The 27,526-nt window shown below is 43.6% G+C and overlaps 3 protein-coding genes across 7 annotated transcripts in view; all 3 read left to right on the top strand.

Annotated features, from left to right (window-relative positions):
• The first annotated feature begins 620 nt into the window (after window positions 1–620).
• On the top strand, window positions 621–4,116 carry LYZL6 (lysozyme like 6). Its single transcript, XM_058561259.1, has 4 exons — window positions 621–759; window positions 1,697–1,855; window positions 2,776–2,854; window positions 4,047–4,116. Exons 1-4 carry the CDS (start codon window positions 621–623, stop codon window positions 4,114–4,116), a joined length of 447 nt encoding a protein of 148 aa, XP_058417242.1.
• A 2,005-nt stretch (window positions 4,117–6,121) lies between these two features.
• On the top strand, window positions 6,122–14,065 carry RDM1 (RAD52 motif containing 1). Of its 2 annotated transcripts, XM_058561254.1 has the most exons (7): window positions 6,122–6,217; window positions 6,610–6,789; window positions 9,214–9,336; window positions 9,730–9,901; window positions 10,840–10,938; window positions 12,589–12,674; window positions 13,962–14,065. In XM_058561254.1, the coding sequence occupies exons 1-7, from the start codon at window positions 6,122–6,124 to the stop codon at window positions 14,061–14,063; spliced, it is 858 nt and encodes a 285-aa protein (XP_058417237.1). In that variant the 3' UTR covers window positions 14,064–14,065. The 2 variants fall into 2 exon arrangements, with proteins under 2 accessions (XP_058417237.1, XP_058417238.1); XM_058561255.1 differs by lacking the exons at window positions 9,730–9,901; window positions 12,589–12,674; window positions 13,962–14,065 and having other exon boundaries at window positions 10,840–10,918.
• Window positions 14,066–14,520: 455 nt separating this feature from the next.
• LOC131417605 (leucine-rich repeat-containing protein 37A3-like) overlaps window positions 14,521–27,526 on the top strand; it is a 50,542-nt gene continuing 37,536 nt past the window's right edge. For 3 of the 4 annotated variants that reach the window (XM_058561246.1, XM_058561244.1, XM_058561245.1), the window contains exons 1-2: window positions 17,481–19,028; window positions 21,385–21,456. In XM_058561246.1, coding sequence (XP_058417229.1) covers window positions 17,554–19,028; window positions 21,385–21,456 — 1,547 coding nt within the window. In that variant the 5' untranslated portion in view covers window positions 17,481–17,553. Of the gene's footprint in view, window positions 16,646–16,969; window positions 19,029–21,384; window positions 21,457–27,526 lie in introns of those variants that run through there. The other variant, XM_058561247.1, reaches the window with a different exon arrangement.

Here is a 27,526-nt window from a genome sequence, read left to right as displayed (position 1 = left end):
CACACACACACACACAAATGTGAAAGTGAAGGTTATTCCTACAACTAGAGCACTCTTACCTGCTTTACGATATGCACCTTCGAGCGGAAACAAAAGGTAGAACTTATAACCAGCGCACTAGGAATTCCACAAGATAGAGTACGCTCTTGGGGAAAGTCATGTGCCATGTGTCCGGGTGTGCGGGGTTGGGGGGAGATCAGCATCCAGTGTCATAGCCCTTCCTCTGAAAGCACATGCCCTGTCCGAGGACACACACACACATACAGGTGAAGTGTGGTTATTAATCCCCTTTGCCAACCTTTGAAAGAGGGCAGAGACCTACAGATGAAAGGAGATTGGCCTTAGTTTTTAACTGGTGAAGCTGGGCAATGGGTACACAGAGGTTCATGATGCTATTCTCTCTCCTTTTGTAAATATTTAAGATTTTCTGTAATAACAAAGTACTTATAAAATAATAAATGAGAGGAGAAAGACTGGAAAGAGCCAGATGGGGAGCAGTGAGTGAGCGAGGACCTTTGGCTGCTCTCTCCAGATCCCTGAGGCTCTGGGAGAAGACCAGCAGGAAGTCTGTGAGACCCTGAGAACCACGGGCCCTCAGCCGCACCTTCTCCCCTCCAAAGATGCCGAGGGCGCTGCTCATCTCCTTGGTCAGCTGCCTCGCCGCCGTACATCAGGCCAGCCTCATCAGCCGCTGCGACCTGGCCAAGGCGCTGCACGAGGAGGACTTGGATGGGTTTGAGGGCTACTCCCTGAGCGACTGTGAGTGCCATTCCCCCGGCCCCATTTCTCCCCCTCTCCAGGTTGCGCCCTACGCGGCCGTCTTTCTTTCTCTCTCATTCGTCTTTCAAAGCCAAGTTCAAAAAGCAGCCCTATCCAAGAAACCTTCCCAACATTCCACATACATTCAGCAATTGTTAACTGAGCACTTATTGTGTACCAGGAACTATTCACGGTGCTGAGGATATAGACATCAACACAGCCCCTTCCCTCCTAGTGTTCACATGGTGGGGGAGACAAGCAATAAGCACACACACAATTGAAGCATTGACATACTTCCTGATGGTGATAAATGCACTGCAGAAGAATAAAGTAGGGGGAGTGATCGGTGACGCTGTTCTAGAAGGGGAAGTCAAGGAAGGCCTCTTTGAGGAGGTGACATTGAGCAGCGCTGAATGAAGTAAAGGACCTGGTCACCCAAATGTCTGGGGGAAGAGCAGTCCAGGCAGAGGGAACAGCCAGCTCAAAGACTTCATCCTACTCTACGCTAGGGATGTTGCCCTTTGGCCCAGAATTTGTGCACACCTGTCTTACAACACTTTCTCCTTTTATCTCACTTTGTGGTTTTTTTAGGTACATATCTTCATTCTAGGACTATAGGCCCCTTGAAGGCAGCACCTTCATTTGACTCAGTTAAATGTCCCTCACTGGGCTTTGCACGGTTCCTGGCACACAGTAGATGATCATTAAGTGCAGAAAGCACGGATGAACAGAGGGACTGATGAGTGGTTGTGCTGATGGGTGGGTGGATGAACCAAAAGATGAGAAAAGGAGCAGCTAATGAGTGTTTCTAGCCCACGAGCCCTTCTAGCCTCTGAGGCCTTGTTCCTCTCTTCCAATTCTTCATCTCCATTTCTCCTCCATCTCCATTCTCCCTCAGGTTGGCCCCCTCTAAAAGCCTTCTTCTCCCTGTTCTAAGGGCTGTGCCTGGCTTTTGTGGAAAGCAACTTCAACATATCAAAGGTAAATGAAAATACAGATGGCAGCTTTGACTATGGCATCTTCCAGATCAACAGCCACTACTGGTGCAACGATCACCAGAGTCACTCGGAAAACATTTGCCACGTGGACTGTCAAGGTCTGGCCCGGGCCCCAGGGTGGGAGAGGTGAGAGAGATCCCAGGCTCTACTCACAGGACCTCTCTTCCCACACACAGCCTGGGAATGCCCCCAGAGGGATGGCTCAAGAAATCAGGGAATCCCTTTACTGAGCAGAGGGTTTGACCAATGGCCCTAGTGCCCATCCAGCTAGGAGATTCTGCAGTGTCCTCAAGCAGGATCCAGAAAGGCTCGGCACAGCTGGTAGTAGTAGAGCAGCGGCAGCAGCCAACGTTTATTGAGAGCATATTATACACTAAGCACTTTACACGCAGAGCTCATTTCATCCAACTTTCCTTGCAGTAGAAACTAGTGTGATCCCCACTTTACAGATGAGCCAACTGAGGCTCATAGAACCAGTGATGCATGCCAGACTAGTGGCCCTGAGGGCTCAGCTCTAACCACTAGGTAGTATTGTCTTTAGCTAATGGTCTGACCAAAGGCCAAGTGCAAACTCCCCACCTCAGAGCTGATCCAGGAGGCTCCACAGCTCCATCACTCTGCCCCTCACCTCTATCGTACTCTGAGTATTGTTCCCGGGCGCTTCACCTGAAGTGCCTCCCTCATTAGGCAAGACTTTACCCTGGTCTCTGTGCTGCCTGTTTGGGCATTTCCTTTCTCTAGAAACCCCCAAAGTCAGTCAACCACCATCTGAGTGAAACACCGTCTACTCTGGCCAGGACCCAAATGTCAGTCCTCCTGCCTCTGCTCCACCCCGCACCCCCGACCTCGAGCAGCCACTGTAGTGATGTGTAAATGGGCCCCTGGAAGGGAGGCCCTGCCTAATCTGGAAGTACTCAGCCCCTGGGCGGCATACCCCTGTGCAAGGAGAGCCGGGGTCTGCCTCAGACGGTGGGACCGTCCTCTGTGCTCTCACAGCTGTTCTCGTTCTCCCTTCCAGAGTTGCTGAGCCCCAATCTTCTCTCAATCGTCAACTGTGCGAAAAAGATCGTGTCCAGTGCAGGGGGGATGAAGAACTGGTGAGGAGGACACTGGGGGGCTACATTAGTGGGCAGAGCCCCAAGCAGGTTGTGGTGACAGAGGAAGGGACAATGGGCAAGGACTAGACCCTTTCTACAGTCTAGGACGGTGTGGAAAGAGGCAGGGCTTGGAAATCCGACTTAGAAGACCCGGGAGCTGGTTCTTCTCTATATTGTATTAAACAAAACTCTTTTGGTTGCAGTAACAGAACAACTTGAGCTAGCTCAGGGAGATTTATTCTGAGGGGACAAGGTGTCTGCTGAGCCCACACATGGGGTGCAGCTAGAAGAGAATGGAAGCAGGGCTGGAAACTGTCAGCCAGCTTTCTCTGGCAGGCTTCTGCTTCTCTTGGTGCATTTGTTTCACTACTCCCTCTGCAGACCTGCTTTCTCTGCTCTACAGTCCACAGGAAGACCATGGCTGCCCCCAAGTTTACGGGCTAACATCCTAAGCAACCGTAGAGACTGGCTAAGCTCGTACCAGTCCACGTGCCTGGGATAGAGAATCTGATTGGTTCCACTTGGACCCCAGCTTTGTGTCCCCGCTTGCCTCAGTCAGCTGTAGACATAGGAGCAATTAAGCAATACGATCAAGGCTGCCACCGGGGCCTGCTCTCTGTAACTGGCAGCAACACTTTCTATAAAGAGTGTGTTGCTCATTAGCTGGGCAGACACTCCCAAAGCTGTCAGCTTACCAATGGTGGATGTTGGGATGGTTACTTTTTCTGAGCTTCAAACTGGATAGATAAATAGTATAAATGGCTGCCTCTACAGGTGACTGCGAGGATGGAAGGAGTTAAGTGTCTTGCATACTCTAAAAACACTATGCAACAGATGGGACATTGATGACTATTAGGGCTGATGCTTTCTGGAGGGAGAGACAATGGTTGCACTTGGGATTTTTTTTTTTTTCACTAACTCTCAGCCCTGTAAAACAGTGCTCTCCCCCTTCAGAGAGAGATGAGGATTTGAAAATGTGGGAGCATACTGAATGGGGAAAGAGGGCAAACACTATAGATAAGGGAAATTTAAAGGAAGAATCAGAGAGGCTACGGGAGCACAGATCAGAGAGCTAGGAATGAAGGGGATTTTGGGCGTTGCTATGCGTAGAAGACTCACGAAGCGCTGGGTCATGTGTGTGGAGAAGCAGCTACTAAGTAGGAAGCAAGACGCAATCCTTTTCTCTCCACAGGGTAGAATGGAAGTTGCACTGCTCAGGCCGGCCGCTCTCCTACTGGATGACAGGGTGTCACCTGGGATGAGACGGGGCCAGGCCTGCTGTGGAGTCATCCAGAACTCCTCTCCTCACTTGGAAACTCTTCATTTCTTCCTCCTCTTGCCTCCATGTTATTTTCTTCCCTTCCCATTTACAAATAAAACTGACAAGAGCCCCAGGAATAAACGGTTTTCTAGGGCTTCCTCCTTGTTCCCATCCAGGCCCATGCCCCGGGTTCCCAACACTGCAAACCAAGAGGACCACAATGAAGAAGTTTCTATATTTTTGGAATTATTAAAGCATTCCTTGTGCAAAGAATGTGTTAATTTATTCATTATTAATTCCATGTATATTTGAGTACCTATTATAGCAGAATGTGCTGGGACTAGAAGAAGGAAGATAAAATGTAACTATTGCTCTTCCTAGCCTAGGTGGAGAGGCAGAGACAGACAAATAATGGATACAAGAACGAATGGATACATACAATGAATACAATGGAAAATAAAATCTATAATTATTGATTTGAAACAGTATCAGGATCTGAGTAATTCCTCCAAAACCAACTATTTTTGAAGTAAAAGAGAAAGATCAGAAGTAGATAATGGGTGGGACTGAGGGTCTGGGATATTGAGGTGGAGAAAGTAGTGGTGGGGTGGAGAAAGCGTGCCAGGTGCCAATGATTTGGGGGGTGCTTGGAAGAATGGGCTGGAATCTAGATGATAAAGACTTCTCTAGATAGGATCTGATTTGCTCGGAAGGTGCTGATGTGGAGCAGAACCTGCTTAAGGACCATACAAGGCAGAAAAGGGACAGCTGGAGGGTTGTCCCGCACACTCCCCCCATCAGCCTCGTCTAACTAAACTGGGGGGTTATCTTGGGCCACTCGTCCTTACTTCTGAGCCTTAACTGCCTTAGCTATAAAATGAGAGATTTGACTATTCTATGATTCCCAGACTTTTGGATTTCATAGACTAGTAAAATTCAAAAAAAGACCATGATAAGATTTCCAAATTTTATTTTAATGTGCAAGAGTATTAATCAAAACAAGTACTGTCCTCTATTAGCATCTCTTCATAAAACAATTTTTAGCATCAAAATTGAAGGAAGATCATACTTGTAGGATAATAAATTGGAATAGATTTGTTTTATGGAAAAAACATTTTTTTTTAACTGATTATACTGTCCTTTTCTCGTTTTGCCGAGGACTGATGAAAACTTCATCACAGACCAGCAAGGGTCTGAAGACTATTGTTTAGAAACCTCAGGGGACCTATTTTGTAAGGTTCCTTCCCGCTCTGACATTCTCGAATTGAAATAAGGATCTTTAGGACCCACTTTCCCTCTCCGTGCGTTACTCTGGGAAACAGCCGACTATTAGGGCGCCTAGAACAGCCCTTCTCAGGCACCATGAGCTCCCATGTTGGTGCCCTACTTGGACACACTCTTTGATTTTTCCAAATTTATCTCTCCTCACTCTGCTTCCCAACATCCCGCATCCTCCCCCCACCCCCCCCACCATGAGCACACATACACAATTCACCAGAATCATGTAGGAAAGTCAGGGAATTCTTTTTAAGGAGTTCATGCTGGAGTGTTAATGACTTAATGAGTTATACCGTGATTTGTGTATTTAAAATTCATGAAAACACTCAAGTCAAAGGATTGCGTCTTCACTAGTTTTTCCCACACAGAGTCAGGAAATCTAAAATTTCAAAGGTCTGTAGATAACTACTCACTACTAGTACTCTAAGTCTTCTCCAGGAGTGCAGAGGAAGCGGGCTGCTATAAAGAGGTCCGCATCCTTCGATCCTGTAAACTCACCCTTTGGACTCTACCCTGAAAATACACTAAATTCTACGACATTGGGGCAGTGGGGCTTCAGAAGCGGGAACCAGAGCCGGAGGAGAGAAGAGGCGGTCTCACGCCGCCCTCGCCCCACCCCCCCGGAGGGCCCCGCCCCTCGCATGCGCCCCTTTTTAAAAAGCGCGGGCGCGCCTTGCGCAGGCGCAGTGAGGCGTGAGCTTTAGCCGCGCACGCGCAGTGATGATAGGATGGCGGAGTTGGTGCCTTTTACGGTTCCCACCGAGAGGGACAAAACCTTGCTGGTGTGGGAGCTGAGCTCTGGACCCACGGCCGAGGCCTTGCATGTGAGCCGGGCCTCGGTGGAGGGTGGAGGGTGGACGGAAGGATGGAGAAAGCCGCCCCCTGGTGACTGGGAGTCCCAGAGTCCAGCTTTAGCACCTCACCCGCCTTGTAGTCTCCGCTAAGGACCCTTTGTTCCAGAGGGGACCTCCGCTGTCATCTAGCCCCAGCAGATTTCTGAGAGGTGACTCTCAACAGCCAGCACGTATTGCCTTCTAATGCTTCTTGAATCTTCAGATTTCAGAGGAAAACTTGTCCATGAAATGAGAAGTGTTTTGAGTCGCACCCTCTCCCCAGTTGCCTGTGGAGAAGGGTTTGGGGAATAGAAGGGAACGAGCAGTTTTGTTTCCTGGCCATGACATTTCATGCACTTACCTGGCGTGGGACCACGCCACAGCGTTCTCTATTCGCAGTGTTCTCCCAGTTTGGCCTTGTGTATTCGGTCCGAGTCTTCCCAAACGCTGCAGTGGCCGGTCCTGGTTTCTATGCCGTTATCAAGTTTTATTCAGCAAAAGATGCCCACAGAGCCCAAATGGCATGCGACCAGAAGCAGCTTTTTCAGAAATCTCCAGTGAAGGTGGGTCCAAAGAGGGAATTCCTAGCTCCACTGGGATGAAGTGCTGAATTCGATAATAGGCTAGCATTTGTGCAGCTCTTTGGTTTACAGAATGCTTTCAGATGCATTGCTACTCTGATCCTCCTGTCCCTCATTGTTTTTTTTAGATGAAGAAACCTGAACTCAGGATGGTTAAGTGACTTACTTAAAGTTCATGACAATAACTGTGGAAGTTAGAGGTCAAACCCAATCTTGCCCATGTTAAACCCCTTGTCATTTTATGCTGCCTCTGAATTTTAAAAATCTTCCCTAGAAGAGTCTTGCTTATATTTACTTTTATGTGGATTTAAAATGTGAGCTTGACAAACTCTTTTGTCAGTTGTAACGTTAAGGATACTTCATCATCATCACTCTCAAACTGCCTATTCAGAACTCCTTTCACTTCTCAGAAAACAAAACATTCTTTAATGCATTATAGAAAACTTATTCCATACTAACATGCCGTCCAATTTTACTTTTCCAGAGCCCCAGAATTATATTTTATTTTGTGCCTTAATTCAACCACTGTTCCTTTTTCAAGGACCATCTCAATTCCTCTGAATAAGAGTGAGGCTTAGATTTCCCGAAGCTTTCACTTTATAATTGTGTCTTCATAAGCCTTCGCTGATTGGCTTCTTGATCTGGCTGTGTCCTGCTGACCTTGCTGTCTATTCTTACCCATATTCCTTTCCTCATTGATTTAACCTTGACTGAATCTGAGAACTCTCCTCAGATGTGACTCCAGGTATACCACTTCCAATTCTGTACCCTGTTCAACACCCTCTTCAACCCTGGCTCCACTACCTGTGATTACCTGTCAGACATCCTTTAATTTGCAGACTATGATCTGCCTGCTTCTAGTCTGGGACCATTTCACATAGCCACTCAGATATTACAGATGGTACGGGAAAGACTGTGATACAGTTACGTGGCATCAGATGTGAGTTATGAGGTTTTTTTCTCTCATTGGACATTAAAACCATTTCAGAAGCTTTAGGTTTTGAGATTTTCACAGCATAAAGCACATCACTGATAGAGTGATGCAGGAAATGTTCTATAAGTCAATACATAGTTGAGAGGAGAGGGAATTCATATTAGATATCTTTATTTAACACAGAGCCTTGGGTTACTACCAGCTGCCCCCAAAATTGTTATCTAGTTTAATTACGTGTTCTTTATACTTTGGCAAGTACACATAGTTCCTGTCTTTTTGCCTTTTATAAATACAGAAAAGAGAATAGCGTCTTAAAGTAAAATCAAGGAAAGGCCTCAGGCATCTGAGAGAGGTTTTTTCAGTAGCATGAAGGAAAATGGTTGCCAGAAAGAACGGTGCTAAGGTTATCCGAGGTGACCACTGTCCCTACTACCCAGGGGCTCAGAGCCCTTCTGAAGCTTCCTAGTTGTTCAGAACAGCTCCGCTGTGACTCACCATACAGGCTCACCTCCCCTGCCTCACTCAACATTTAAAAATTAATCTTCATTTCTCCTTCCCAGCAGGCAGCTTCAGGTGGAGAAAGTAATTTCATTTTCTTATTTACTCATTTCTTTCATTCATTCGCTCAATCAACAGACCATCAATTCCCTATTATATGCCAAGAACTGTGCTTGGTTCTAGGAATGAGACAAGAATAAGACATGGTTCCTTCAAGCACTTAAAGAGCTTATAAACTAGTGATAGAAGAAGATGCACAAACAAATCAATAAAGAATTTAAAATGCTTTGACTTTATTTGTATTATTTGAATTTTTATGAATTTATTTTATACTATACCCTGTTTAAAATTGAAATAGACATTTAAGAAAGAACAAGTGGTATAAGAAATCCACAGTAATGCATAAGCTATTTAGAGAGTTAACACTGGAGACATTTGCATTCTCAATGAAGCTTGTTAATGCAGATGACCCTCTGTTTTAGTTGCTTATAAAGTTTACAGAGGTATGTGTAGTCCCTCTTCTAACAGGAGTTAGTAACTTGGGGAGGGGGGTGCTGCAGATTAAGGTCCTACCTCTGTGGCAGGTCCATCTTATCTGCTCTTCAGGTCGTATTCTCAAACAGGAGCTATGGAATGGGACAACTAAAACAATTTATATCCTTTGCTTACCCATACCCTATAATTTGCTTCTGCAGGGCTTCCTTAGTTGCTTTCGTTATTACTTTCACCACCAGAGGTCAGGGAAACCTTCTGAATAATCAGGGGCCCTGGAAATGATGCAGAAACGTACTGTGGCTTAACAATAATAAATAATATTTATTTAGGGCTTCCTATGAACTCATTGCTTAAAGTGTTGTATCCTATTTAATCTTCACACCACTCTATAAAATTGGTATTGATAAATCTCAGGGGTATCCAAAATAAGTCTCTATGGCAGGTTGTGATATTTTTACGTCTGTCTCTTATGTCTCTAGGTTTGTCTCGGCACCAGACATAAGGCGGTTCAACATCCATCCCTTCCCCTAAACAGCTCCCGATGCCAGGAATTGGCAAATTACTACTTTGGTTTCAATGGATGGTCAAAAAGGATCATCAAGGTACACTTTGTAGATTTTCTTTGACTAACCAAACTCTTTTCAACATTGAAATCCTAGGCCTCAGAGAGAAGAATAGAACTGGGTTGTGGGGAGGAAATGTGAGCAACCTCTAAGTGGAAGTATCTGAGCATTGGCCTGCCACCTAAAATTAATAATAATCTCATCAACTTGGGTGGTGGTGTCCATAATTTTCTCTAGTGTTTGTATGGTATATAATAAAAAATAATTGTCTGTATCTAGTAATTCGTTTGCAAGTCTTACTTGATTTTGAAGCTGTAGGACACCTCAACTGTTAGCTGGGATTGCTGGGGTTTAGTTTTTTTTCTAATAACAAAACACTTTGAAGTCTACATTGAGATCCTAGGAAGGACCTTTAATTCAAAATCCCGACAGCTTCAGGATCTTTCTGACCTTGAAGAGAGGGAAAATGAAAATGCCACAATATCACCACCTCAGAAGCGAAGCCTCAAGTTCCTCTGTGCTTTAGAGGTGGTGTTGCCCTCCTATGAGTGCAGAAGTCCTGGAGTTGGTGTGGCCGAGGAGCCTTTGGATAAGCTGGAGGAAGGTCTGTTTCGGGGCGGGGATGGGGGGTTGGGGGGAACAGCGAGAATCCCTTTTTTTTTTTCTTTCTTTCTAAAACTTATCTTTTTGGGTACATCTTCAAGCCCTCCCCTTGCTAAGCTATTAAAGCCCTTGGCAGAGTTTTTCTGCCTTCCAATACAGGTTTTTCTCTTAGGCAATACCTGACAGAACCTTTAACTTTAAAATTTTAGAGCTGACTTCCTGCCAAGAAGCTTAAGAAGAGGGAAATAATGTTTTTCCCATTTTTGGTCAAGAATTTTCTTTGTGCTAAAATAGTCCTTCAAATACAGGACTCTTGTAGCCTTCAGTTATCCCAGCAAAACCATCACCTAAAGATTTAAATAAACTCTTGTGTGAACGTTCAGTCCTTTGCCTCCTATAGAAGGACTTGAGTGGAAAAAGAGTTAAATATAGACCTAGAAAGGGTATTCCGATTGGTACTGAGTTTTTTCCAAGGATCCATGGCACTCAGGCTTAGGGTTTTAAGTCAGAGGCAGGGCTGTCAGCAAATGAAGTGGGGTAGGCTCTCGTGGGTGATGCTCAGGGAAAGGCCACATCACCTGCACCACCACTGAACCTTTCCCACTGTGTGATGCACAGGAGAGTAGGGTCTGTAGGAGTGTAGTTTCAGCTTGACCGTTTGAAATCTGTGAGTGTTGTGAGATTTGTGCCATGTTCTTGGATTGTATCTCCCTTCTAGTACGTCAGGAACTTCTGGAATAGATTGGGGCAGTAAAAATGTGCCCTGCCAGGATATACCTACAACAGAGCCATTCAGTCATACCGTTGTGTTGTGCCTGCCCTTAATCACTAAGATTATGATCTAAGAATCGTGGATACATTTTAATTTTTAAATATAACATAAAAATCAATTATCATTCAGATAGGCGTTTTAAATCCATTTGTTTTGGTTGGATTTAGGACCATTATCATTCCTTATGAAAAGGAAGAAAACCCAGAAGCTTGCTATTCAGAAGGCTATGTCAGATGCATTCCAGAAACTGTTGATTGTGGTTTTAGGTAAGACTTTCTTGATTGTCCTCGCAGTACCTCAGTTTCAATGAGCAAATACACTCATTTGGAAAAGTCAATTGAATGAAAATAATGGATATCTGAAACACTCTATATTTCATTCACCAAATGCTGTCACAGCAGTGGTCTCAAATTTGTTCTTTGTGGCATTTGTGAGAAAAATGACAGCAAATATTATTTTCCCCAGTATATAGCTGTAGATTGACTTGCCTCAGTTCCCACTGAACGTAAGTGTTTGATCCAGTTCTTTCTTGATTGCTTGCCTATCATATAGAATAGTACAGTGATTACAAGCTTTGGACCCCTGTGTTTGAGTCCTAACTCTGTCTCTTAGATTTTTTTATGCAATTTTAGGTTTTATAGCCAGAGAGATTTGAAGGTATTTAATATCTCTAAGCTGCAATTTCTTTATCTACAAAGTATGGTTAGTAATTCAGCTTACGTCATGGTGGATATTGTAGGAGTAAATGAGGCGATGAATGTAAAAAGCTTAGAACTATGCCTGGAACATGGTAAGCAGACAAAATATGTTAACTACCATTATTATCATTGTTTTCCTGTTGGAGAGTTTATTAGATTATGTTTTTGGAATCAGTTCCGTTTCAGTTTTCATTTCTGGCACTGACATATTGGGTGAAAATGATTCTTCTGTAATAATCAGCTACATTTTTGTGAGCCTTGAAAATGGTCATACTATTGAATAGCATTGATTATGTTCCCTATTGAGTTCTACAGTGGTGTGAATGTACGGGCTGTGGCCAAAGGAAACATTATGATTAGTAGAGAGTTCTGAACAGAACTGCTGCCCTGCTTCACAGCCCTGCGGGCTTAAAGACTGAGAAATCCTAGCTAAGTTGTCAGAGACCTTATTTACTTGAAGGGGTTGACCCTGGATTGTTCTCAGCCTTCCAGCCTGGGCAGCCCTTCCAGTGAAGGTTGACTTCCCTGATCATCGGGTAGAATCTCCATCAGCTGTCAACTCTGAGTAACAACCTTTAAGAACCAAACTACATGTCTGGGTTGTTTACCTCTCCCTAATGTGCTAACGTATCCCTTGTACACACTCAAAACTCCTGAGACCAGAAAGGCTTGTGGCTCTAGTTTGCCTTGAGGGAAGATGTATTGTCTATAAGGTACATGGTCCAGTTTCTGCCAATAAAGTGTTCAAATGCTCGCGCTCTCTCTCCCTCCCCCAAAGCTTTGTTCATTGTATCTGCTGGAATTTTGGTTCCCAGGGAGTAGACACTTGCCTTGCCTCTAATATGAAGTATCTACTATGGTCCAATGGTCTCTATCCCAGGTTTGAACTCACTTTGACCCCCACCTAATGCCTTACTATTTAATCGTATTATGATCGAACAGTTTTGTTTCCACAGTTTTTACTTCCTATGTCATTATTCCTTAATTCCTATCTCTAAGATCATAAAATTTTTTGAACCAAAGTTGATACATCATATATATTTTTTCACAAATAGTTATGATAAAAACTAAAGTGTGAGATGAGGGAACTTCTAGGAAAATGCTCTTATTTTCTGCTTTTAGAAATCAAAAGAATGTGGAATTATTGGGTGCTACCATTGTATACAGGAAATTTTAAAACAAGAAAAATTCTGAATTGATCTTTAATAACTGTTTCAGAAAGTGGTAAAATAGCTGTGACATATAGACCCTGTGAAGAGATCGCAGATGCCAGAACTGAAGAGGAACTACAGGATTTAATTCAAGTATGTGGAGATAAAAGCCATAATTCAAAACAGCCAGCAGGATTTGGAAGACTGGCATGTACAGTCAGCTCTGTCATCCTTAGGAAAATGTGAACCTCTGAAGCTGCTTTTGAGTGCAGGGAATTTCTGGGGCTTTTCCTGAGGTCCTGGCCCTTGGCTCTGAGCCCTTATTTGAAATTTGGAGAGCAGGATTGGGGACCATCAGAGTACGCCTACAGTTGTGGACACAAGAGAAGACACAGACCTTTTAGAACTCCCCTCAAGCAAGATCCCAGGGATTTGGGAACAAAGTAACTATGGCCTTAAGTGTGATTATGCTACAGCATTTGAAAACTATTATGCCTTTCAAGTAAGATGTATTACCCAGATCTCAGCATCTCATATACATCTTGTATGAAATATTTTGCTGAAGAACCTTTCTGTGAACCAATTATATGGTTGCCCTGAATTAGGGATTAAGTTACCAAAGTAATTTCTAAAAGAAAATATTAATGTACTACATATAGAATGTTTTTTTTTTTAAAGGGAGCAAAAAATGTGTTTTGTGTCATTGAGAATTTAATTTGGGGCTAGATTTCTGACTAACTCACCCCAAAGTTGCAAAGTTTGATTTGAAGGGAAGAAAGTAGAGAAAGGTGATTATACTCTGAAAAAGTATTTGAAGTTTTCTCTGTGCAAAATAATTATTTTAATCCAATTTAGATCAAACCAGTCAAGGAAACTTCAAATTTATCCAAGTTTGGGCTTTAAGAAGTCTAAGATGAAGCCCCTTTTCTCTTGGAGTTTACATGCTAGAGGTTGTGCCAGACAATAAACAAGGACTAAAATAAAATAGATTATAAAGGGCTGTGAAGGAGGTAGTAAACTGGGTGCCAGTTACAGTATTTCAAGAAAATTATTTAACATGCTGACTTTAACATCCTACATGTCTTCTCCATGTGTGCACACAGGGTAGACCTCTGAAAAGTGGCATTGTTACTTTTTCTAGATTAATGGCTGTGTTGAGCCATGGTGGGGTGGGGGGGTCGAGTTTTCCCATGCCAATGTAGAGGGCTGTTCACTTGGTTTCAGACCCTCTTTCCCAAAATGAATTGCTCACCCCCTACAACCTCTCCTATAGAAATTTTGGAGTCATCACTGATTCAGTGGTAGCCCCTATCTAATAGAGTGGTGAATTAATAATCAGATATGGATACTGAGAGTTTAGAGGAAATGGCAACATTTTGGAATAACTAACTCCAAAGTGTGTTCCCCTCTCCACCACCCTAACTGGTGTTCATTTTGCAGGTCAGCTACTTTTCTTGGAAGCAGTGTGGCCAAGGGGAGGAAGAATATCTCTCTGATTTCAGCTTTGAGGAGGAAGAGTTCAGATTGCCAGAACTGGACTAGCACTTTTGAATTTCCCGGGATGCCAGGCCCTGTGGCGTCCTTGGGAAGCTCTGCCTCCCCTGTTCCCCACCCCCCACCCCCGCCCCGCCACTCCCTTAACCCTCGGATCCCCCCACCCCTGGGCTGCTGGAGTCTCTGCCACCCAGGTCTGCAGCCCAAATCCTGCCTTCCTGTGAGAGGGTAACAGGGGCCCAGCGGGAGGTGGTGGTTGTCTTTGCAGGAAGAAGGGAGGCTTGGGCCCTGCTGATTCAGAGAAAAGGGCGCGCTCTGGTGGTGCGGAGCCGATCTCTGCCCGAGCCTAATAAAGGTGGCGTAAATAAAGGGTGCGACGTGAGGCGGGGGAGGGGCGCGCGGTTGCTAATGGTGCGCGCTGGTCACCAGGCTGCAGTAACGGTTCTGCTTCCGCTCGGCGTGGCGCCGGCGCCGCACTGGCCTGGGTCGCTGCGCCCCGAAGCCCCCGCATGTCATGTCCCGGCTGCGCCTCTGGGCCCCACGGCTCCTCCTCACGTGGCAACTGTTGCGGCTGCTGGTCCAGGCATCTCATCCTCCGGAGTGGGACCTGGACCCTATCCAGCTGACCTCCGACCCCCCGGGGCCGACTGAGCCCTGGTCTTCGCACTCCTCTGATCTCCCCCCCGAATCGCCCCATGCACTTACACCCCCGGCAGAGCCAGGGGGCTTTAATTACCTGGGGTCCTCTCCTCCAACCCAGATGTTGGCATTGCCTCAGGAGTTGACTGAGACTTTGGTTCCATTCCCGGACACTGATTCAGTTGGAGAGCTGCCCCCAGGGCCAGATCAGTTTGCTGTTCCACATCGGGATCTGAATGACAAGCTAATCCAGCGTCAAAGGCTCCCAGAGGTGGTTCCAATGCTAGGTTGGGATCAGAATCAGGCCCTAGCTCTGCCTCCTCGACTCAAAAGTAAGAAGCAAACTGTAGGTCTAGATCAGGCTGGAGGTCACCAGTCATTTGAAATACTTGTTCCACCTCTAGATAGTCAGAGTTCAAAACCAACAAAGTTTATTGTTTCACCCCCAAACCTGAAGAAAGATCTAGCTCAGCATCGACGGCTCGCCAAAGTTGTTGTTGGATCTCCACTTGCAAAACAAACTCAGCATCTAGAACAACAGTTGCAGGATAATGATTTAGATTCCAGTATGGATAGCTTTTATCATGAGGAGAACCTACCTATGGATTTCCTGGGGGTCCCAGATCAATCTCCGGAGCCATCTGAGGAAGTTGAAATTTCTCCACCCCTGCAGGAGGCCCAAACTCATCATCCAGAGCCCCCTGAGAAGGTTGAACCTTCACCCCAGCAAGAGGCCCAGGCCGAGCATCCAGAGCCCACTGAAGAGATAGAACCACTTCCTCTTCGGCAGGAGCCTCTGCCTCAGCCTCTAGAGCCCCCCAAGGAAGCTGAAAATTCAGCAAACCCACAGGAGGCCTCCGCTATAGCTCCTGAGTCTCCTGAGGAATTGAAACCATCTTCAGCTCAGCAGGAAGCCTCAGCTCAGCCTTCAAATACTCCTGAAGAGGTTGAACCTGCTGAACCTCAGCAGTCATACTTCCGCAATGTCACCATTAAACCTGTGGATCTGGCGCTTACCATAACCCCAGAGGTGACTAAGGAGGTTGCATCTCCTCCAACCCAGCAGGAGGCCCCAACTCAGCCTCCAGAGCGCCCTGAGGAGATTGAACCTCCAGTTCAGCAGGAAGCCCTGGCTCCGCTTCCAGAGCACCCTGAGGAGGTGGAACCTACTCCAAGCCAGCAGGAGGCCCCAGCTCAGCCTGCGCAGCCTCCTGAAGAGGTCCAACCTTCTCCAGTTCAACAAGAGGTCTCAACTGAAGCTCCAGCGTTCCCTACCATTCCAGTGGGTAATGAGGTGGCAGTTCAACCTGTAGGGGAGGAGGAGGCTCATCATTCAAACTTGCCCAATGTTACACTTAAACCTGTGGATTTGGAAGTTACCATAACTCCAGAGCCTATTAAGGATGTTGAATCTTCTACATCTCAGCAGGAGACCCTAGCTCAGCCTTCTGAGCCTCCTGAGGAGATTGAACCTTCTCCAGTCCCACAGGAGGTCCTGACTCAGCCTCCAGAGCGCCCTGAGGAGATTGAACTTTCTCCAGTCCCGCAGGAGTTCCTAACTCAGCATCTAGAGCTCCCTGAGGAGGTTGAACCTTCTCCGGTCTCACAGGAAGCCCTGGCTCAACCTGTGCAGCCCCCTGAAGTGGTCGAACCTTTACCAGCTCAGCAAGAGGCTCCAACTGAAGCTCCAGAGTTCCCTCCCTTTCTAATGAGTGATGAGATGGTAGGTCCACATTTCGGTGGGAAGGAGGCTTATCATTCAAACTTGCCCAATGTTACACTTAAACCTGTGGATTTGGAAGTTACCGTAGGTCCAGAGCCTATTAAGGATGTTGAGTCTTCTACAGCCCAGCAGGAAGCCCCACCTCAGCCTCTTGAGCATCCTGAAGAGGCAGAATCTTCTCCAATCCAGCAGGAGACCCCAGCTCAGTCTCCAGGGGAGGTAGAACCTTCTGCAACCCTGCAGGAGCAACCAGCTGAGCCTCCAGAGCCTTCTTCTGGGGATTTGGAACCTTCTCCAGCCCAGCAGGAACACCCAGCTCAGCCTCCAGAGCATCATGAGGTGCTGGTTTCACCTCCAGGTCATCATCATGCTCAGCATTTAAACTTGCCCAATGTCACTGTCAAACCTGCAGATGTGCAGCTTACCATAACAGGAGAACCCACTACAGAGGAGGGACCTTCTCCAATTCAGCACCAGGCTACAGCTCAGCCCTCAGTGCCCCTTAATAATGTGGAACCTTCTGCAATCCAGCATGAGGCCCCCACTCTGCCTCATGAGAAACCTCCAACACAGCAGGAGACCCTAGCTCAGTCTCCAGGGGAGGTAGAACCTTCTGCAACCCAGCAGGAGCAACCAGCTGAGCCTCCAGAGCCTCCTGGGGATTTGGAACCTTCTCCAGCCCAGCAGGAACAACCAGCTCAGCCTCCAGAGCATCATGAGGTGTCAGTTTCACCTCCAGGTCACCATCATGCTCATCATTTAATCTTTCCCAATGTCACTGTCAAACCTGCAGATGTGCAGCTTACCATAACAGGAGAACCCACTACAGAGGTGGGACCTTCTCCAATTCAGCACCAGGCTACAGCTCAGCCCTCAGTGCCCCTTAATAATGTGGAACCTTCTGCAATCCAGCATGAGGCCCCCACTCTGCCTCATGAGAAACCTCCAACACAGCAGGAGACCCCAGCTCAGTCTCCAGGGGAGGTAGAACCTTCTGCAACCCAGCAGGAGCAACCAGCTGAGCCTCCAGAGCCTTCTGGGGATTTGGAAGCTTCTCCAACCCAGCAGGAACACCCAGCTCAGCCTCCAGAGCATCATGAGTTGTCAGTTTCACCTCCAGGTCACCATCATGCTCAGCATTTAATCTTTCCCAATGTCACTGTCAAACCTGCAGATATGCAGCTTACCATAACAGGAGAACCCACTACAGAGATGGGACCTTCTCCAGTTCAGCACGAGGTACCCCTTAATAATGTGGAACCTTCTGCAATCCAGCATGAGGTCCCAACTCTGCCTCATGAGAAACCTCCAACACAGCAGGAGACCCCAGCTCAGCATCCAAAGCCCACTGAGGGGGTCAGACCTCCAGTCCAGCATGAGCATCCAGCTCAGCCTCCAGAGTCCTCTACGAATGTTGTTGCTCAACCTTCAGTACATCCTGAGGTAACATTCTCATCTCTAGGTCTGGGTGAAGCTCAGCATCCAATGTTGCCTAATATCACAGTTAAACCTGTGGATCTGGAGGTTGTCATAACTCCAGAGCCCACTAGGGAGGTTGAACATTCTCCAGTGCAACAGGAGGCCCCTACTCAGTCTCCAGTTCTCCCTGAGCAGGTTGAATTTTCTCCAGCGCAGTCCAAGCCCCTTTCCCAGTCTCCAGAGTCCCCTGAGAAGGTTGAATCTTCTCTAGGCCAACAAGAGGCCATAGCTCAGAGTCCAGATCCCCCTAAGGAGGTGGAACCTTCTTTAGTCCAACAGGAGACCCCAGCTCAGCCTCCAGAGCCACCTACGGAGATCGTAGCACAACCTCCAGTCCATAATGAGATGACAGTTCCACCTCAAGAACAGGACCAAGCTCATAATTCAAATTTGCCCAATGTCACTGTTAAACCTGTTGACCTAGAGCTTACCATAACTTCAGAACCTACCGTGGAGGCCGAACATTCTACAGCCCTGCAGCAGACTACAGCTCCTCCAGATCACCCTGAGGTAACACTTCCACATCCAGAGCAGGTTCAGGATCAGCATCCAAACCTGACTGAAGGCACAGTTCAACCTTTGGATGTGGGGCCTACTATAACTCCAGAACCTACGACAGAGGTTGAACATTCTACAGCCCTGCAACAGACTACAGCTCCTCCAGATCACCCTGAGGTGACACTTCCACGGCCAGGGCAGGCTCAGGATCAGCATCCAAACCTGACTGAAGGCACAGTTCAACCTTTGGACGTGGGGCCTACTATAATTCCAGAATCTACGACAGAGGTTGAACATTCTACAGCCCTGCAGCAGACTACAGCTCCTCCAGATCACCCTGAGGTGACAATTCCACAGCAAGAGCAGGCTCAGGATCAGCATCCGAACTTGACTGGAGTCACAGTTCCACCTACGGACGGGAAAGTTACCATAACTCAGCAACCAGGGTCATCTGAGACAATTCTTTTACCTCCAACAACTCAGCATTCTACAGACTATACCATAGAAGAGGCACACCCAACTGAGCAACCAGAACAGAATGCCACCAAAACCATCAAGATCTGTGAGCTCTGTACCTGTAAAGATGAGGCGCTGTCGTGTGTTGGTCTCAGGCCAAAGGAAAGGCTCCGCACAGTGCCTGTGCCAGAGCCCTACAACGGCACCTTCACCATCTTGTAAGAACTGCCTTTCTTCATTTGTTCTCTGCATCCTGCCTGACTGGGCAGCCTTTCCCTTGAGGTCTTCCTGGGCCTTCCTTACCTCCCCAACCCACAGTGACTGACTTTGTGTTTTTACCTTTTGTTTGTCAACTATTCCTTCATTCTCCTTCTTACTATTATTCCCCCTTCTCCAATCGTTTACTTGTGATCGCCTTTATACTTTTTCCTTATCCATTTTTTAAGCCCCATTATTTCATTCCTTAACCTCTACTCTCCTCCTACTTTTGCTCCATCCTCCTTACAGCAACATGTCCCTCTCCCCATCTCATTGGTAGTAATACAACAAAGTGGTTAAGAGTAGAGATTTTGGAACCACACTGCCTGGGTTTGAACCCAGGTCTGTCATTTATTAGCTTTGGGACTCAATTTCCTCATCTGTAAAAGGAGGTTTATGATATTTACCATCTTATACGATTGTTGTGAGGTTTAGATGAGTTAATACATGTAAAGCACTTATATGCCTAGCATATATATGTGTGTGTTAGCTATTACTATTATCAGATTCCTCATTTATGTCCAGGACTCATCTTTGTCCCCTGGCTTTCTATATATATATAGCACCCATTTTGTGCCCGACCCAGGGATAAGTGCTGTAGGAGCCACGGAAGTATGACGTTGTCTCCAGAACATGACAATGATAGGTGGAAAGAAGGGGGATATGCATAAAAAGGGAGATGATATATAATTAAGTACTAAAACATACAGACCAGGGGTGATATAATTCATCAGAATCTAATCACTGGGGTATGGAGGTCAGGAAAAGCTGCATGGATAAACTAAAACTTTAGCCAGGATTTAAAGAGTGCTATGACTTGTTAAATAGAGAAAAAATAGGGTGTACAGTCTAGGGAAAGGCATGGCTGCAGGAATGATCAGGATTTAATAGACCAGCATGGCTATAAAGAATTGGGTTAGGAAGCAATGAAAGACATGATTATAAAAAACCTTGACTATCAATTACAGGGGTTTGAAAGTTACACTATGAGATATAGAGAGCCATTGAAAATTTTCAAGCAACAGAGACAAATGATTAAAACAAGAGGATTATTTTAGATTCCATATGTAGAGCAATCTAGAGAGGAAAGCTTGATTCAGGGAGACCAAAGAGAATGCTTTAGCAAAATCTTAGTGGTTGTGATAGGAGTAGAAAGAAAATCCTGAGAACACTACAAAGGAAGAACCAACAAGTCTTAGTAAATGACTGGCGTTGGGGGGTGGGGTGTACAGGAAAGAGAATAATCAAATATGACTCTCAAGTTTCTGTCCTGGTTGATGAGAATGATGGTGGTACAACAGGTGGAAATACAGCAGTTGGGAAGGGGTGCCCTTCCCAACAGTTGAGGGAGATGAATTCAGTTTTAGGCATTTTTATTGTTGAGCATAAGGCAACCAGAAGGCTTCTGGTTGAGTGGAAATGTCCACTAGGCAGATGGACACACAGGTATCTGTTTTGACTTATTTCTGATCACCTGAAAATGTATATAAACTGAATAGGTAAGTTGTTGCTGAGGGAAGAGGACAAAGCTAAAGGTAAAGATTCCAGGTCATCCACCAAGTTGGTGGTTGAAACTGAACCTCAGGCATTTGACAGCTTCTTTTAAACACATGTAATTCGTGGATACATTCTCACTGTTCAAAAAAAAAAAAAGTCACAGAAATATATAGGATAAAATGTGAAAATCCCACACCACCCTCCCTACCATCCATAAGATAATTCCTGTTACCATTTTAGTGTGTGTCCTTCCTTCCAATCTCTTTCTTTTGCATTTTTTCCCCGGATGAGGTAATACTTTACTCCTGGCTCAGTGGTTTGTGCTTTTCCCTATGCAATATGTCTAAGAGATCTTTCCATATTAGTCCCTCTAATTTCAAATTGCCCTTATCCTTCTAACACTTGGAGAGATTTCAACAGAAGGCACTAAGCCAAAGCTTTGGTATTGCCTGGCATAGGGTTTCTTTGTATTTATTTGCTGATAATGATAAATTTTTGCCATTTTTCTATTGAATTGTTTATCATTTCTCATTGATTTGTTGAAGGAGTCATTTTAGAACTGTAAGTGATTTTGGAAAAAATACTTATATTCAAAGTAAGACAGGAAGTTCAGGTTCCAAGGAGATGCCTCGTTGTTTGTGCCAGCGTCCCCACATTATGTCTTTATTAGTTGTACAAACTGGGAAGCTGATAGCTGTGGAAATTAGAAAGCTGACATTTTCTGCATTTGAATGTTCCCCACAAGGTTGTTATGATCCTTTTACTTATTCTGTTCATTCTTTTCCAACCTAATCAAGGATATGAACTGTTTCTTCACAGAAATTTCCAAGGAAACTCTATTTCTTACATTGATGAAAATGTATGGCGTGCATACCGGTGGGCTGAGAAACTGTGAGTATAATCTCTCCAATTATGAATACAAAAAACTAACTGCACTGTAAATCCTTCTTGGTCCAGAATTTTGAGGTCAACAGCTCTGAGAAAATGTATTTCCCCCTCCATATCCCAAGTCAACTTCTATTGATTGCAATTCTATGTTTATTTTAAGAATTAAATTTGGCAGGCCCTCTTTAAAATAAGTGAGTTAATTTAAACTTATTTTCCATTATACAAGTAATATATGATTATATTCTCATTATATAAAAATGAAATAACAGGTACAGTGAAAACCCTCCTTGTGCCCTAATCCCCAACCCCTGAGGTAACGGTTACTCTTGAGTTTAGTATATATCCTTCCAGAGCTTTTTCCATACATTTGCCTACATACATATTTACAGAGAGCAAAACAGGTTTGTTGTGTGATTTTCTTATCTTTTTTTACATAAACGGTAATATCCTACAACTTGATTCTTTCGCTTCATGATATGTCTTAGATTTCTTTCCTTCCCAGCACATAGAGGGTTACCCCATTCATTTAAACTCCTGCGTAATATTCCATAGTATGGATGTATCACAGTTTAATAACTCCCCTATTGATGGATGTTTAGATTATGTCCAGTTTTCTTGTTACATGCATTGCTGCAATGAGCATCCTTGTACATGCGTCTTTGTGAACACGGGCAGATATTTCTGTAGAATAGATATCTAGAAATGGAATCGTTGGGGTGAAGACTATGTAGATATAAAATTTTAATTGCCCTCAAAAAAGTTTTGTCAAGTTACACTCCAGTTAACTGGCCAGGACAGCATTCATTTTCCCACATCCTTCCACCACTGAATATTCCCCATTTTTTGGCTGATCTGATGGGTGAATAAAAAAGGATCCCAGGGGCTGGCCTGGTGGCGTAGTGGTTAAGTTTGCGCATTCTGCTTCGGCGGCCTGGGGTTCGCTGGTTCAGATCCTAGGTGCGGACCCACTCACCGCTCATCAAGCCATGCTGAGGCGGCATCCCACATAGAAGAGCTACAACTCTACGACTATGATACACGACTATGTACTGGGGCTTTGGGGAGAAAAAAGAAAAAAGAGGAAGATTGGCAACAGATGTTAGCATAGGGCCAATCTTCCTCAAAAAAAAAGGGATCCCATCTGAATTTGAATTTTTCTGATTACTTGTGAATTTAAATATCTTTATATGTTTACTGAACATTTGTATTTCTTCTCTGAATTGTCTGTTCTTTGCCCGTTTTTCCATTGTTAATCTTTTTTTATTGATTTGTGGAAAAAGTCAATTTAGACACAAGTGATTTTGGAAAAAATATTTGTATTCAAAGTAATTAACTGGCATTTTTTCTGATGATTTGTGTGTCATATCATTAGTTCAACTTGAATAGACAAGTCATCAATGACTTCTGAATTAATAATAAAAGACATAATAGTCATAGTAATCTGAAAATAGGGACTATGACTACCCTAAAATAGATCCCCCCCTTAGTCCGATATCTTTTTTTTTCCCCTAATTTTTTGTTTATTGCAGTAACATTGGTTTATAACGTATAAATTTCAGGTGTACATCATTATACTTCTGTTTCTGCATAGATTACATCATGTTCACCACCCAGATACTAATTACAACCCATCACCACACACATGTGCTGAATTATCCCTTTCGCCCTCCTCCTTCCCCCCTTCCCCCTTCACCTCTGGTAACCACCAATCCAATCTCTGTCTCTATGGGTTTGTTTGTTGTTGTTATTATCTACTACTTAATGAGTGAGATCATACGGTATTTGACCTTCTCCCTCTGACTTATTTCACTTTGTATAATACCCTCAATGTCCACCATGTTGTCACAAATGGCTGGATTTCATCGTTTCTTATGGCTGAGTAGTATTCCATTGTGTATATATACTACATCTTATCCATTCGTCCCTTGATGGGCACTTAGGTTGCTTCCAAGTCTTGGCTATTGTGAATAACGCTGCAATGAACACAGGGGTGCATGTATCTTTACGCATTGGTGTTTTCAAGTTCTTTGGATAAATACCCAGCAGTGGAATAGCTGGATCATATGGTAGTTCTATCCTTAATTTTTTGAGGAATCTCCATACTGTTTTCCATAGTGGCTGCACCAGTTTGCACTCCCACCAGCAGTGTATGAGAGTTCCCTTCTCTCCACATCCTCTCCAACACTTGTTGTTTCCTGTCTTGTTAATTATAGCCATTCTGACGGGCATGAGGTGATATCTCAGTGCAGTTTTGATTTGCATTTCCCTGATAGTTAATGATGTTGAACATCTTTTCATGTGCCTGTTGGCCATCTGTATATGTTCTTTGGAGAAATGTCTGTTCAGGTCTTTTGCCCATTTTTTAATTGGGTTGTTAGTTTTTTTGTTGTTGAGATGCATCAGTTCTTTATATATTTCGGAGATTAACCCTTTATCAGATGTATGGTTTGCAAATATCTTCTCCCAATTGTTAGGTTGTCTTTTCGTTTTGTTGATAGTTTCCTTTGCTGTGCAGAAGCTTTTTAGTTTGATGTAGTCCCATTTGTTTATTTTTTCTATTGTTTCTCTTGCCCAGTCAGACATGGTGCTTGAAAATATGTTGCTAAGACCGATGTCGAAGAGCGTACTGCCTATGTTTTCTTCTAGAAGTTTCATAGTTTCAGGTCTTACATTCAAGTCTCTAGTCTGATATCTTATTGGTAAGGAAAAAATGCTAGAACCAGGCAGTATTTTTAATTTATGAATTTCTTAAATACTAAATACAGTTTCTATTTCCTATGATAGTATCTGACTTGGAGATTTTATTTCCCAAACTTGTAAGAAAAATGAAAGTCATTTGGCATAAGAAATAAGTAACATTAGTTTCCTCTAGGGAGTGGAGACAGGGGTAGGCTGAGGGACAGGGGAGGAGAAGAACTTTGGATTGTGTATATACCTTTGGAATTTTGAACCATGTGAATGTATAGTACATATTTTTAAAAATAAATTGAAATTTAAAAATTAATCTTTAAGAGGCATGTGTTTGGAAGTTTATACACTCTAACATGAGTCTGGTAAAGTTTGAAGATTTCTAAGTCAGCTTGAGATTTATATCTCGTGGTCCCCAGGGCAGGATTTCTTAACCTTTTTTCTTAAGGTTAAGAAAATGGGATCATATGGGGTTTCTTAACCCATATATCTCTTTGGTGATCTACAGAAGCCTATGTTCTTGGGATAATGTTTTTAAATGTGTAATGAGTTAAAATATATAAGAAAACAAAGGAAACCAATTATATTGAAATACTTTCAATATAATTTTAAAATATTTTTAAAAATATTTTCAGGCCAGCCCCAGTAGCCTAATGGTCATGTTTGGCACACTGTGCTTCGGTGGCCCAGGTTTGGTTCCTGGGCACAGACCAGTCAGTGGCCATGCTGTGGTGGCAGCTCACGTACAAAAAGAGGAAGATTGGCAATAAGTGTTAGCTCAGGGTGAATCTTCCTCAGCAAAAATATATACATATATATATATATATTTTTTAAATGTTTTCTTAAAAGATTAGTGATATAGTAATAAATCTCCTTCCCTTAACGTATTAAATAACAAGATATAGTGGTAGGTCTAATAACTATTATAACTTCAATGTAGTAATGAGAATAAATGATATTTTGAGATATCTACAACAAATACATGTCATGAAAATGTCTGTGATTACCAAATTAACTGTACTGCTAATCTACTGTGGTTTGTTGCCTACATTCATAATGGAAGGAAATGCTCATTTTAGTTAGAGGATTATGAAAATAGAGATGTAATTTTATTTCCCACCCAAGTTTGTCCCTCTGAATTCAATCCATTCTGTTCACAGACCTCTGCCCTAAAGGGATGATACACAAATGGAAATTGCACGCACACTTTTGCATGTATTCAAAAAAGTGCAGTTTTCTAGGGAAAGGGTTCATAGCTTTTATGAAATTCTCAAAGGGTTCTTGTCGCAAAAGATTGAGTCACAAATAAATGTAGGGGAGAAGGAAGCCTTTTCTCTTCCTGTAAAGCTTTACTTATCCTCATGAGTGATAATAAATGGATGATTTGTTTTAAATGAAAGTAGTTTGTCTGAAAATTGATTCCTGTCACTTTCTGTATTCATTTAACGAATATTACTGGGGCATCTACTATGTGCCAGGAACTGTTGTACGTGTGAGGGATACAGGCCCAAGAACAAAGTAAACCAAATATCCCAGTTCTCAAGGGGTTTACAAGTATATAACATAAAAATAAATATAATAAATAGATATAATTTCAAGTATTGCTAAGTGCTTTGGAGAGAAAGAAAGCAGGGGAAGGAGAGTAAATCAATTCCAGAATGTTCCACCGTTTGCATTATATGTATAGTTAAGTCCAAAAAAAAACCCTCTGAGCCCTCTCAGTTTCTTAGAGGTTAACAGAGGTGGGAAGAAGGATAATTGCCAATAATATAGAATCAAGAATGAATATTATGAAATTCAAAAGATTGCCTTAGTGAAAGGAAGCCTGGTCAGAAGTTAGACATTGGTATTTCTTAAATGTTAGTTCGTGCCTGGTTTTGATGTTTTCACGGTGTGAGAAAGTTTTAGACCTGGGTTTAACTCTGATTATACTTTTAAAATTTTTGCTTCAGTCAAAAAGAATATTGGGAGTTCTACAGATCGGTGTATTTTATTCCAGTTACTTGTTTATTTGAAACTCCTTTTTTGGGTAATTTTTTGATGACTGACTCATTCTCAGTGTAAACTTTCTTTCTAGGTTGAATTTGTTATTGTTATTTTTAAAAAATTTTACTATCCTGTGATCCAAATACCTTTACAAAAAGAAACCCCATTAATTTAAAATACATACTCTTTAGTTTAGGTCATATCCTACCGTGATATTCAAACTCTTTAACCAAACAGTCTGCCATGGGCATCAGCCAATCAGAGAAGACACTGCCATAAACAGTTGAGGATCAGCCCTCATCTCTCCTCTGTCCTTAATGAATCCTTGTTGGTATTTATATTTTTTAAGTTATAATTAGGATATACAAGTTTCATTTTTGTGTTGATTTTTTTCATATACCATCATTTCATATGACCTTTTTGTATATCATCTATAGAATACACCTACAGTTTTGTTATGTGATAGGGGGAAGTGGAGGGGAGTTTTTTTTCCAACTTTTTATAGTTATGAAAAGGGTAGTATAAACATGGTTGGACATATTGATTTGTTTTTTCTTTTTGGATCATTTCCATGGAAATATGAAACCATTACCTAACAGAGGTGAGAAAACAGTCAATCATAGCAACACCTGTTGACCATTCCCCCTTCACACATGTTCTGACCATCACTGCTGTTTCTTCCAACATGGTGAATTTCAAATTGAGGTCAAGGTCTTTGATGCATTCTCAGGGGTCCAAGAGTTTTTTGTGGGAATTAAAGTTTTTTTGTGTTTTTATTTTAATGATCTTTTTAAAATGTGTGTAACTATATTCTGTATAATATGAACCTTAAAATGGAGAACTGCCCTTGATCTCAGTTGCAGAGTGTCCAGGTAGTAATATTTTAATTGTCATAAGCTATGAGTAAGGAATTAAGCTGTGAAATGGAATTAATATAAATATGTGGCCAACAGATACTGTGAGGGAAAGCAGAATGTTTTAAATGCAGAACTTGACGGAATAGTTTCACAAGGCAAATAGTATGTTCTCAGATCCCCAAGGCTCCTGAAGGATGTACACCTGTTAATATTACCTGCAAGGAAGGGGGTTCTCCCAGGTAGGAGAAACTTACCTTTGACACCTTATAGAGTTTCTTCTGTACTGGCTCCACCACTCGTCACTCCACAGACACTGGCTATATGCCTTCCTGCGCAGCAGGTCTGAGAAACAGAAAAGGGTACAAACCTCCCCCTCCCAGCATGTTCCTAGTCTATACTGTGAGACTAGGTGAAGCAAAGGCCTTAACAGTCCTTGGGCAAACCCACGTGTCAGGCTTGTCTGTGGATCATTCCTGTTCCCTTCCTTCTGCATTCTGGAGAAATCACTGGCTGGATCTCTTAGTTTTCTAATTCTTCAACTG

This window comes from Diceros bicornis, chromosome 18 (assembly GCF_020826845.1).
Source record: "Diceros bicornis minor isolate mBicDic1 chromosome 18, mDicBic1.mat.cur, whole genome shotgun sequence".
NCBI lineage: Eukaryota > Metazoa > Chordata > Mammalia > Perissodactyla > Rhinocerotidae > Diceros > Diceros bicornis.
Note: the sequence above shows the minus strand (reverse complement) of the source record. Positions and strands in the feature narration are given on the sequence as shown.